At 34.1% G+C, this 12,005-nt stretch overlaps 1 protein-coding gene across 5 annotated transcripts in view; it reads left to right on the top strand.

The window, feature by feature from the left end:
- PCLO (piccolo presynaptic cytomatrix protein) overlaps window positions 1-12,005 on the top strand; it is a 414,175-nt gene that overhangs the window by 264,533 nt on the left and 137,637 nt on the right. For all 5 annotated transcript variants that reach the window (XM_047694735.1, XM_047694734.1, XM_047694733.1 and 2 more), the window contains exons 7-8: window positions 3,785-5,972; window positions 11,255-11,391. In XM_047694735.1, coding sequence (XP_047550691.1) covers window positions 3,785-5,972; window positions 11,255-11,391 — 2,325 coding nt within the window. The remainder of the gene's footprint in view (window positions 1-3,784; window positions 5,973-11,254; window positions 11,392-12,005) is intronic.

The raw sequence follows: 12,005 nt of genomic DNA, 5'->3' as shown, positions 1-12,005 counted from the left end.
CCATGTTTTTGTTTAAATTCTAGCAAGTTAACGTATATGGTAAAATTGGTTTCAGGTGTAGAATTTAGTGATTCATCACTTACATATAATACACGGTGCTTCTCACAACAAGCACCCTCCTTAATACCCATCACCCCTTTTGCCCATCCCCCCACTCACCTCCCTCCATTAACCTTTAGTTTGTTCCTAGGTATCTAATGGTTTTTAGTGCAATTATAAATGGGATTGATTCCTTTTCTCTTTTTCCTGCTTCATTATTGGTGTATAGAAATTCAACAGATTTCTGTACATTGATTTTTATCCTGCAGCTTTACTGAATCTGTATATCAGTTCTAGTAATTTTTTTGGTGGAATCTTTCAGATTTTCTACATAGAGTATTTTTTTTTGCTTCTTGAGGTAGGTTTATATTCTTATATATTTCCCTCTTAGGGGAACCTTTGCATCCCAAAGGTTTTATTTTTTTTTTAAAGATTTTATTTATTTATTTGACAGAGAGATCACAAGTAGGCAGAGAGGCAGGCAGAGAGAGAGGAGGAAGCAGGCTCCCTGCCGAGCAGAGAGCCCGATGCGGGGCTCGATCCCAGGACTCTGAGATCATGACCCGAGCCGAAGGCAGCGGCTTAACCACTGAGCCACCCAGGTGCCCCATGCATCCCAAAGGTTTTAGACTCTCATGTTGTCATTATTATTTGTTTCCATCTATTTTTTAGCTTCTTTTTAATTTCCTGGTTGGTCCATTCATTCTTTAGTAGGATGTTTAGTAGGATGTTTTTTAACCTCCATGTATTTGTAGTCTTTCCAAATATTTTCTTGTGCTTGACTTCAAGTTTCATAGCACTGTGTTTAGAAAATAAGCATGGTATGATCTCATTCTGTTTATACTTGTTGAGGCCTAATTTGTGACCCTATTGTAATCTATTCTGGAGAATGTTCTATGTGCACTCAAAAAGAATGTATATTCTGCTGCTTTAGGATGAAATGTCCTGAATATATCTGTTAAGGTCATCTGGTCCAGTGTGTCATTCAAAGCCACTGTTTCCATGTTGATTTCCAGCTTAAATGATCTATCCACTGGTGTAAGTGGGGTGTTAAAGTCTCCTACTATTATTGTATTATTATCAATGGGTTCCTTTATGTTTGTTATTGTTTTATGTATTTGAGTGGTCCCAAGTTAGGGACATAAACATTTATAATTGTTAGATCTTCTTGATGGACTCCTTTGTTGTGATATAGTGTCCTTCTTCCTCTCTTGTTTCATTCTTTGTTACATATTTAGAAATATAGATATATTTTTTTTAAGATTTTATTTATTTATTTGAAAGGGGGAGAGAGAGAGGGCAGGGAGAGGTGCAGAGAAGGAGGGAGAGGGACAAGCAGACTCCATGGAGAGTGCACAGCCGGGTGTGGGGCTGGACCCCACAACCCTGAGAGCCAAAACCAAGAGTCACGTGCTTAACTGACTGAGCCACCCCAGTACCCCTACAGTCTTTAATTTAAAATCTTGATTGTCTGATATAAGTATTAATACTCTGGCTTTCTTTTGGCATCCACTAGTATAAGTGTTTCTTCATCCTCTCACTTGCAATCTATAGGTATCTTTAAGATGAAAAGGAGTCTTGTAGGCAGCATATAGAAGGGTATTGATTTTTTGTCCATTCTGACACCCTGTGTCTTTTGATTAGAACATTTAATCCATTTACACTCAGAGTATTCATAGTTAAGAATTTAGTGCCATTTTATTGTTTTTCTTTATTCTGGAGATTTTCTCTGTTCCTTTCTAGTCTTTGTCATTTGATCTTTCTTTCCACTCAGAGAATCCCCTTTAATATTTCTTACAGGACAGGTTTAGTGGTCACAAACTCCTTTAGTTTTTGTTCATCTGGGAAACTGTCTTTTTCTCTTTCTATTCTGAATGACAGATGGCCTTACTGGATAAAGTATTCTTGGCTGCATATTTTTCCCATTAAGCCCATTGAATATATCGTGCCACTTTCTTCTGGACTACCAGATTTCTGTGGTGAGATCTGCTGCTAACTTTGTCTTCCCTTGTAAGTAAGGGACTTCTTTTGTCTTGCTGCTTTTAGGATTTTTTTCTATATCTCTGTATTTTGCAAATTTGACTACTACAAGTCGGTGTTGGCCTGCTTTTTAAAATTTTAATGGGAGTTCTCTGTGCCTCCTGAATTTGGATATCTGATTCCTTTCCCAGATTCGGGAAGTTTTTAGCTGCAGTTTTCTCAAATAACCTTCTACCCACTTTTCCCTCTCTTCTTCTGGGCCTCCTATGATAAGAATGTTATGCTTTATGAAGTCACTGAGTTCCCTACTTCTATATTTTTCTAATATTTTTATATATATTTATATATAATATATATCTATATATTTATTTATATTTAGATATTTAGATATATATAAAATATATATATCTAATAATTTTTATGTATTTATATATAATATCTAAAATATATATATATCTAATATTTTTCTTTCCCTCTTTTATCAGCTTCACTGTTTTTCATAACTTTACCTTTTATATCACTTACTCATTCCTCTGCTTCTTCCATCCTTGTGGTCATTACAAATCCAGTCTGTTTTAAATCTCAGCTATTGCATTTTCTACTTTGGTCTATTTTTTAGGTCTTTTATCTCTGTGGTAAGGAACTCCCTGGTATCTTCTGTGCTTTTCACAAGTCCTGCTAGTATTTTTATGATTGTTGTTTTAAATTCTAGATCAGGCATATTACTTGTGTCTGTTTTAATTTTAATTAGATTCCTGGCTGTGACCTTTTCTTGTTCTTTCTTTTGGGATGAATTCCTCCATCTTGGCATTTTGTCTAGGTCTCTGTCTTCTTTGTGTTAGGAAAGCCTGTCTGTTTACATCAGGTTATTGAAAATAATCTGTCATGTCTTTTGATATTCTAAAATTGAATGTCAAAATCAGTGATTCTTATAATGCAAGTTTATGACTAACCAAATGAAACCTAACATATCTGATAGTTCATCAATGATATCCCTTACTGGATTTTAAAAAAATGTATTTCAGTGGGTTTTTATTATAATCAGTTCCCTCTGCTTCATGTTTAAGTTGCTAAAACATTAAGAACAACTAAAATTAATAAAGAATAATAAAATTGAAAAGAAGTATAAGACCCAAATGGTCGTGAAAATAATGAAATATTAAATAGAAAGTTAGTTGGATTTCTCTCTCTTGCTCTTTTTTTTTTTTTTTTTTAAAGACATTAGGTATTTAACGGTTTTCTTTCAAAATATTTCATGATTGGACTAGGAATGACAGCCACTGTTGGGTGGGATTGGGGGAAGAAGTGGGAATAAGAAGGTAGAAGCAAACAATGGAATTTAACAATGGTAAATGTGGATCTTCAACAAATATAACTTAAATTATAGACAGCTAACACAAATACTCTGGGAATATATTAGTTTTATGTATACTAAACAGGATGAAAAATGAGTTTCTAGCATTCTCTTAAGAATCTAAAATATAAGCCTGTGTAGCAATGAGTTCTGTGCTTGATTTCAAAATTCACTTCTAATATTGCATAAGTTATAATAATAATTAACCAACTTACCAAGAAAGGAAAAATTATTTTTCAGTTAATGGTATTTGTGACTAATACTTGAAATAATATATAAAATTTTGTTTTATTATGTTGTCATGGTTAAAACATACATGAAATCATTTTAATGTAAAATGTAAGTTACAGAGTTTTTAAATCTTTTTTTCCCTTCTTAATAAAGTTCTATTTTTTGTGTATTTAATTATAGACAAAAGGTTCTCAAACCATGACACCCTCTGGCACCCAGAAAAAAGTTAAGAGAACTCTGCCAAACCCACCCCCCGAGGAGACCTCCACAGGCACTCAGTCCACGTACAGCACAATGGGCACAGTTTCCAGGAGGAGGATCTGCAGAACCAACACAATGGCACGAGCCAAGATTCTCCAGGATATAGACAGAGAGCTTGATCTTGTAGAAAGGGAATCTGCAAAGCTGAGAAAGAAACAAGCAGAACTTGATGAGGAAGAAAAGGAGATCGATGCCAAGTTACGGTACCTGGAAATGGGAATTAACAGGAGGAAGGAGGCATTATTAAAGGAGAGAGAAAAGAGAGAGCGAGCCTACCTCCAGGGAGTAGCTGAGGATCGGGATTACATGTCTGACAGTGAGGTGAGCAGCACCCGACCAACCCGAATAGAAAGTCAGCATGGCATAGAACGACCGAGAACTGCTCCCCAAACTGAATTCAGCCAGTTTATACCACCGCAAACCCAAACAGAATCTCAACTAGTTCCTCCTACAAGTCCTTATACACAATATCAATATTCATCCCCTGCTCTTCCTACCCAAGCACCTACCCCATACACCCAACAGTCCCATTTTCAGCAACAGACTTTGTACCATCAGCAGGTTTCACCTTATCAGACTCAACCAACATTTCAGGCTGTGGCAACAATGTCCTTCACACCTCAAGCTCAACCTACACCAGCCCCACAACCTTCTTACCAGTTACCGTCACAGATGATGGTGATACAACAAAAGCCACGGCAAACTACGTTGTATTTGGAGCCCAAGATAACTTCAAACTATGAAGTGATTCGCAACCAACCCCTGATGATAGCACCTGTTTCTACTGATAATACTTATGCTGTTTCTCATCTTGGGAGTAAGTACAATAGCTTAGACTTGAGAATAGGATTAGAGGAAAGAAGTAGCATGGCAAGCAGTCCAATATCAAGCATATCTGCAGATTCTTTCTATGCAGATATTGACCATCATACTCCACGAAATTATGTCCTAATTGATGACATTGGAGAGATTACCAAAGGAACAGCAGCATTAAGCACTGCGTATAGCCTTCATGAAAAGGATCTGTCAAAAACAGATCGTCTCCTTCGATCCACTGAAACACGTAGGTCTCAAGAAGTGACAGATTTCCTAGCACCTTTACAGACTTCCTCGAGATTGCATAGTTATGTGAAAGCAGAGGAAGACCCCATGGAAGATCCCTATGAATTAAAGCTTCTGAAACATCAGATTAAACAAGAATTCCGTAGAGGAGCAGAGAGCTTAGATCACCTTGCTGGTCTTTCCCATTATTACCATGCTGATACGGGTTATAGACATTTTCCCAAATCTGAAAAGTACAGCATTAGCAGACTCACACTTGAGAAACAAGCAGCAAAACAATTACCAGCTGCCATACTATATCAGAAACAATCAAAGCATAAGAAATCACTAATTGATCCTAAAATGTCAAAATTTTCACCCATTCAAGAAAGTAGAGATCTTGAACCTGATTATTCAAGCTATATGACTTCTAGCACTTCATCTATTGGTGGCATTTCTTCCCGAGCAAGGCTTCTTCAAGATGACATCACTTTTGGCCTCAGAAAAAATATTACAGACCAACAGAAATTTATGGGGTCATCTCTTGGCACAGGGCTGGGCACGTTAGGAAATACCCTAAGGTCGGCTTTGCAGGATGAAGCGGATAAGCCATACAGTAGTGGCAGCAGATCCAGACCTTCTTCCAGACCTTCTTCTGTCTATGGCCTTGACTTATCAATTAAAAGAGATTCTTCCAGCTCTTCCCTAAGACTGAAAGCTCAAGAGGCTGAAGCTCTAGATGTTTCCTTCGGTCACGCATCACCTTCAGGCAGAACTAAGCCGACCAGTTTACCAATTAGCCAGAGCAGAGGAAGAATACCAATTGTGGCCCAAAATTCTGAAGAAGAAAGTCCACTCAGTCCTGTTGGCCAGCCAATGGGAATGGCCAGGGCTGCAGCTGGACCCCTTCCACCAATATCTGCGGATACCAGAGATCAGTTTGGATCAAGTCACTCATTGCCTGAAGTTCAGCAACATATGAGAGAAGAATCACGAACTCGAGGCTATGACCGTGACATAGCGTTCATCATGGATGACTTCCAACATGCCATGTCAGACAGCGAAGGTAAATTGGGCCTCAAACTACCTTGTTACTCTCAAAACTCAAACTCTTATTTTTCTGCATGTTTAATTTTACTTCTTCAAGGATGTATTCTACTTTTCTTAGTGTGTCTTTTGCATGTTTACTTCAATTTTATTTCTTGTAAACGGAAATTTGATATTGTGTATAGATTTCCTAGCATGCTTTTCTTTATTTCTTTTTAGTTTATTCTTTTATTGTTGTTTCTTGATTGTTTGCTTGATTTGTTTGTCCACTTTTCTAAAACCATTATCAAGTAATTGTGTCAATAAAATATGGTCATCCTTTAAATCCATAGTTGGAAAGTTTTTCATTGTATGTTTCTTTTATTTTTTAAAAAAATGCATTTCTAAATATATTGGTCAGTTTCTTTCAGTTTGTGAAATTATTAATATTTAGAGCCATTAAGTACTATTCCGCTAGACTTTGTAATAGAAAACTACTTATGTTATTTTTGTGATATCATTGTTCGTTAATTCACAGAATGTTCTCTTTTTGAGAATCTTTGGCTAAATCCCTGATATTAGTGTAATGTAGAATTTTATAAGTCTCCTTAAATAAAGGATTAATATTTTTATTTCTCTCATGAATACCGTAATTGACAAGTTTGTGCATTTTGCATTATGTATGAGAAAGCTTAGTGCTAAATATGATATTGAGGAAAAAATAATCATATCAGTATATGGGAAATATTCTTTAGATTTAGAATAAAAAATTTGCCTACTGCTTTTGTGAGTTTAGCAAACTGAAGCCCTCCTGGTTGGTGTACCCATTTAGGCTTTTCCTTGGCTTTGCTTTTGGCATCATCCCATTTTTTTTAATCCTAAATTGTTTTGCTAGTTTTTCTTTGAATAAATGATTTAAGGCAAGTATATCCCTTAACCAAAAACTGGCTTATGACAATTTGTTGTTGTTTAATCGTATAGAACAATAGGATTTTAGAAAATTATCTACTTTAAATATAATTGTGAAGACAAGCGGGAGCAGTAAGGTATGAGTCCTCCGTGCCAGGAGGACTCATGGCTTTTGGTCCTCTTTTTTTCCCTCCCCCAATGGTTTATATTTGAATGTAGATGTGGTTTGAGTCTTGGAAATAAAATATTTCTTATTGAATTAAAATATTATTTCATTCCTTGGAAGACTGCAGAGAACTAAACTAACATGATCACCCTCCCTTTTAAATGTGACATTTTCCCTGAGGATTCACAGGAAAATATGTGTTCATGAAAAGTATTTTTCTTCTACTTCTATATGTAGACACTAATACGAATTTAGAAGTTCAAATCTAGATTTGAGTAGGATTAAAATAAGTCACTGAATCTGAAAGTGGACAGATTTCTTTTCTTAGAGAAATCCCAACAGATTAGTTCCTGTCTAATTTATTTTCTTCTCTACAGGCTATGGGATTGACCATTTTTATTGATAATTATTCAATTAACAAAACACTCTATTTGTATATTTTTTTCTTAGTCAATTATTTGAATCTTTCTGGTTAAACAAGAGTTATGATATTATGTGGAAACAGTTTCTTTCTTTACTTTTTTCACAATCCACATTTTACACACATTTTATACATATAAAACGATTGCTACAGAGGAATCAAAAGATTCTTCAATAATCATATTGGTAAAATAAGATAAAACAAAAAATTTAACAGGTTTATGGTATAATTGAACACCTAAGGCTATGTGTGCACATGGAGCATATATTTGAGAAAATTTGACAAATTTACTTATTCTTCATGGATATTTATCAACATGGTACCAGACATTTAGATTTTTCTAGATATTCCAAAATGTATTTATTTACATACAACCATATAAAAATAACCAGATGTTTTATTTCTCATTGATATGTTTGGATGATATATATTCCTAATCGTCAAAGACTGTATGAAAAGTAACGTTTTCATAAAGTAGATGATGAGATGTCATGCAGCATACAAAATTATGAAACATGTAAAGATGATACCAAAGAAATAAATAATTAAAGTGTAATTTAGATGAAATTACACAATTAAACTAAAACATATTTAAAAATTAACCAGACAAGAAATTTAGTCATAAAAAACATGAGGATAAGAATTAGACAAAGGGCAGCTTGTATAACAAATTGAATTACATATGTAATATTATGTGTGTGAATTGTAGTGATTATTCTTAGAAGTTGTATGATTTAAAATGGTGTTTTTTTTTTTTTTTTTTTTTTTGGCTTTTAAATCACCGGAACATATTCCTTGCTTCTGGTAAAGCAGAGACCTACTTTTCTTTTGAAATCTTGGGATTCCTTGGTAATTAAGGGAAAAAGTAGAAAATACTTTTGCTAATTACATAATTCACTTGTAAACTCATGAAATACAAAGAAATTTTTAAATAAATTTTTACCAAATATATGCTATATCTGTAATTTACTGATACAAAGATCACTCTGAGAAGTGTAACATACCAATAGGCTATTTAGTATTGAGTAGACAAAAGCAAATTTAACTGCCTTCAAATTGTTGTGTGCTTTCTCCAAATTCAATTAAACTCTATTTTATAGATGCTTAGAATATCTTTCAGATATCTTCTGTATGACTTTAGTTAATTTTGAAATAGCTCACTTGAGGTAGAGTCTAGATAAGCATAATTTACATTGCTTAGTATTTATGGCCATCAGCTTGAAGTCCACAATTTGATGTGCATGTATGGTTAGTTAAGTACAGAGTAGGAAACCCTTTTTTGGAGCAGATTTGGAGGAAAGCTAAGCTAAAAACAGTCAAGTGATATTTACTTCTACAAACACAAATATTTTGTTGAAAACATTCTTTCAAAGTATACTCTAAGCCAAAAAAAAAAAAAATCAATATTTCTCTTTGAAAAAAAGTTTTCAACCCATATTTGATAGTGAATAGAATTGTACTATTCCTATAACTTTAGATAATGCTACACCTGAAAATAGCTTACTTTTTGTTTTACATTTAAGATTTCAAGAAAATATTATCAGTTTAAAACAAGGAGGTGTTAATCTTCAGGCAATTATTTCAGTTACTTTGGATATTTTTATAAAATTTAATTTTTAGTGCTCGCTTTGGCAGTACATATACTAAAATTTAATTTTTAAAGAACAGATCTACCATGGCAGATCAGACAGTTGCAGTTATAAACAACTAGCTATAAACTTTTATGCAAAACATGACAGACATTCTAAGTTAGTTACATATTGAGTTTTTATAAGAAATAATAGGCAAAGTATATAATCAGGAACAAATTGAAGAAATTTGGGCCGGGTTGAGATTCTGCTTTATTAGTAATGGACATACCCAAGAAAACATAATGTAAAGGATTGTGTTTCAAACGTAGTTTGCAAAGTTTTATATTCAAGTGAAAACACATACTATATAATCTAAGATAGGCATTTATTAAAATCAGTATAGATTATTTTTTCATGAGAAACATATAATAAGAATGTGTAAGAAGTAAAATAAGATAGTGTTACTATGGTTGGGAATAGTCTAGTAAGTTTTTAAGAGATCAATGTTTACATTATAGATTTATTTGGAATTTACTTACCAGGTATCTATTACATTAAATATTTTCTCATATAAGTTTAGTTTTTAGTGTCAAATTAAAACTGTGAAAAACCATAATATGTTGTCAAGGAGATTGTGAGTCAAGGTTATATAAATATTAAAGTTCAAGGGATAGATTAATATTTATTTTTTAATATGTGTATAGTTAGGGTGTTTAACTTCTTTCTCTAGTTGATGATTAATTTTTCTGTTTCATTCATCTCCCAAACATTTATTGAATCTTATGGCATTGTAAGACATTGTTTTTAGTGTTGAGGGAGGGGGAAAAAGAAGAAGATCTGAGCCTTATCCTCAAGCAGCTTATAATCTCCTATTAGAGATCAGATAAGAGCACATATGACCACAAACCAGGTATGTAACATTGCATTTCCTCAAATCAAAGAATGACTAAATTATGACATATCATCTATCATCATATTTATTGGGGAGAAATGCTGTGGTTAGTCACAGGAGATGACCACAGGACCAAGATCACAGGAGTTATGGAGGTGAGTAGTGGTGTATATGCTATGGGTTTGCTAGTCCTACCAGCAAAGATATAATGGAACTTGCCTGGGAAAAAATATGTTAGGAAGTTTTGGAAGAAAAGACAATCAAGGATATAGACAGAAAAAGAAAACTATGATGAGTTAGGAGAACTCAAAAGTATGGTGTTGTAGATGCTAGAATTTCAAGGAGACCTAAGTTGATAGCACCATCAACAAATCTTCAGGATAGGAACTGGAGGACTTCTCCAGCTGCCATTTGGAAAGCAGCAGTGTATTTCAGAGGTGCTTTTACAAATCAGGTATTGTTTTGCAAAGAATAAAGCTGTATATGAAGCCAAATTCTATATATCAAATAAAGTGGGATTTTTTTGGTCACTTAATAGCTTTAAAAAACATTGGAAATAACTGAATGGGATGAATCACTTAAAATAATTATGTACTTAAATATGGTTACATTTTCAAAAATATTTGAAGATATCAAGTTTTGTCATCTTATAAATATAAAAAGCAGTCAGTCAACTCTTCAACCTAATTCCTGAATCCATGGCCACATGGAAAATAATTGCTTAATTTTTAATAAAATATTCTAAATATCATTTAATTGTAGGCTGCCAGGCAGTATGGCACATATGTTCCTTGCAATAATACCTGGGATCCTCTTAGAAATAAGTGTTTTCATTTATTTATCAAATGTCATAGAAATGTCATATTTCAAAAATACTCACTTGATGTTTAAAGCCAGCAGCTGCATGTTAGTAGTGATTTATAGTTTAGTGGGAAAGTGACAGAATGTTCCATACCGAAGGAAGCCATTTTCCTTAGATTTTAGTGGTAAGTTGTAAGTAGTGGGGAGAGAGGAGGAGGTAGGAACTGAAGGGTTGAGGTTGAATTGAATGACTTCTGAGGAATATTTACTTGTTCTTCTATTCAGTCACTATCTAAATTTCTTCTCATTTAAAATTTAGTCTTGTTTTATTTTTCTCTGAGAAGTTGAACAGGTGTGTACATTATTTTTTTCTAAGTTATTCCATGGTACAACATTTTCATCATAGTATTGGAAATGATTTTTTCATCGTCTTGGGAGTTGTATTTGAAATGCATGAATGGTTAACAAGCCTGGAGCATGTTGGTACTTCGGAACATCTGCTGTCCTCTGTCATCTGTATTAGTTGTGGTTGCAATGTTTGATATTTCCTTGGTCTCCAAAGCCTATCATCTGCGTCGTGAAGAAACAGATTGGTTTGACAAACCCAGGGACTCTCGTTTGGAAAATGGACGTGGTCTGGATCGCAAACTGCCAGAAAGATTGGTCCACTCTAGACCAGTTAGTCAACATCAAGAGCAAGTAAGTGCTATATTGAGAAATCTCTTTTAGATTTATCCCCCACTGCCACAAAAAAATCCATTTATCATCCAGTCAATTCATTAATCAGTCAATTGGTCAATCAAACAGTCATCCTAGATTGGTCTCAGTAATCCTAAAATGCATGGGACTTTTGTCATTCAAGTTCATAAAAAAAAATTTTTTTTCAGTAACTTAAAATACTAAGTACCTTACTTAAACATCCCTAGATATCAATATTGCTGCATAGCTGTGGTGCTTCTAAACTGGGCAATTTAAGTGATTCTTTCTTCCATAAAAGATAGTTAAGTTTGTACAACATACCCAACACTATTATGCAGGGACAATACATGTAGATCCCTTTTTTTTTTTTTAATTTTATTTTTTCAGTGTTCCAAGATTCTTTGTTTATGCACCACACCCAGCTCCATGCAATACATGCCCTCCTTTATACCCACCACCAGGCTCACCCCACTCTCCCATCCCCTTCCCCTCCAAAACCCCCAGTTTGTTTCTCAGAGTTCATAGTCTCATGATTCGCCTCACCCTCCAATTTATCTCAATTGATTCATGTAGCTCCTAAAGACCTTACAGAATGTTGGGTGAAATAAGGGTAA

The sequence above is a fragment of the Lutra lutra genome, chromosome 11 (assembly GCF_902655055.1).
Source record: "Lutra lutra chromosome 11, mLutLut1.2, whole genome shotgun sequence".
Taxonomy (NCBI): Eukaryota; Metazoa; Chordata; class Mammalia; order Carnivora; family Mustelidae; genus Lutra; species Lutra lutra.
Note: the sequence above shows the minus strand (reverse complement) of the source record. Positions and strands in the feature narration are given on the sequence as shown.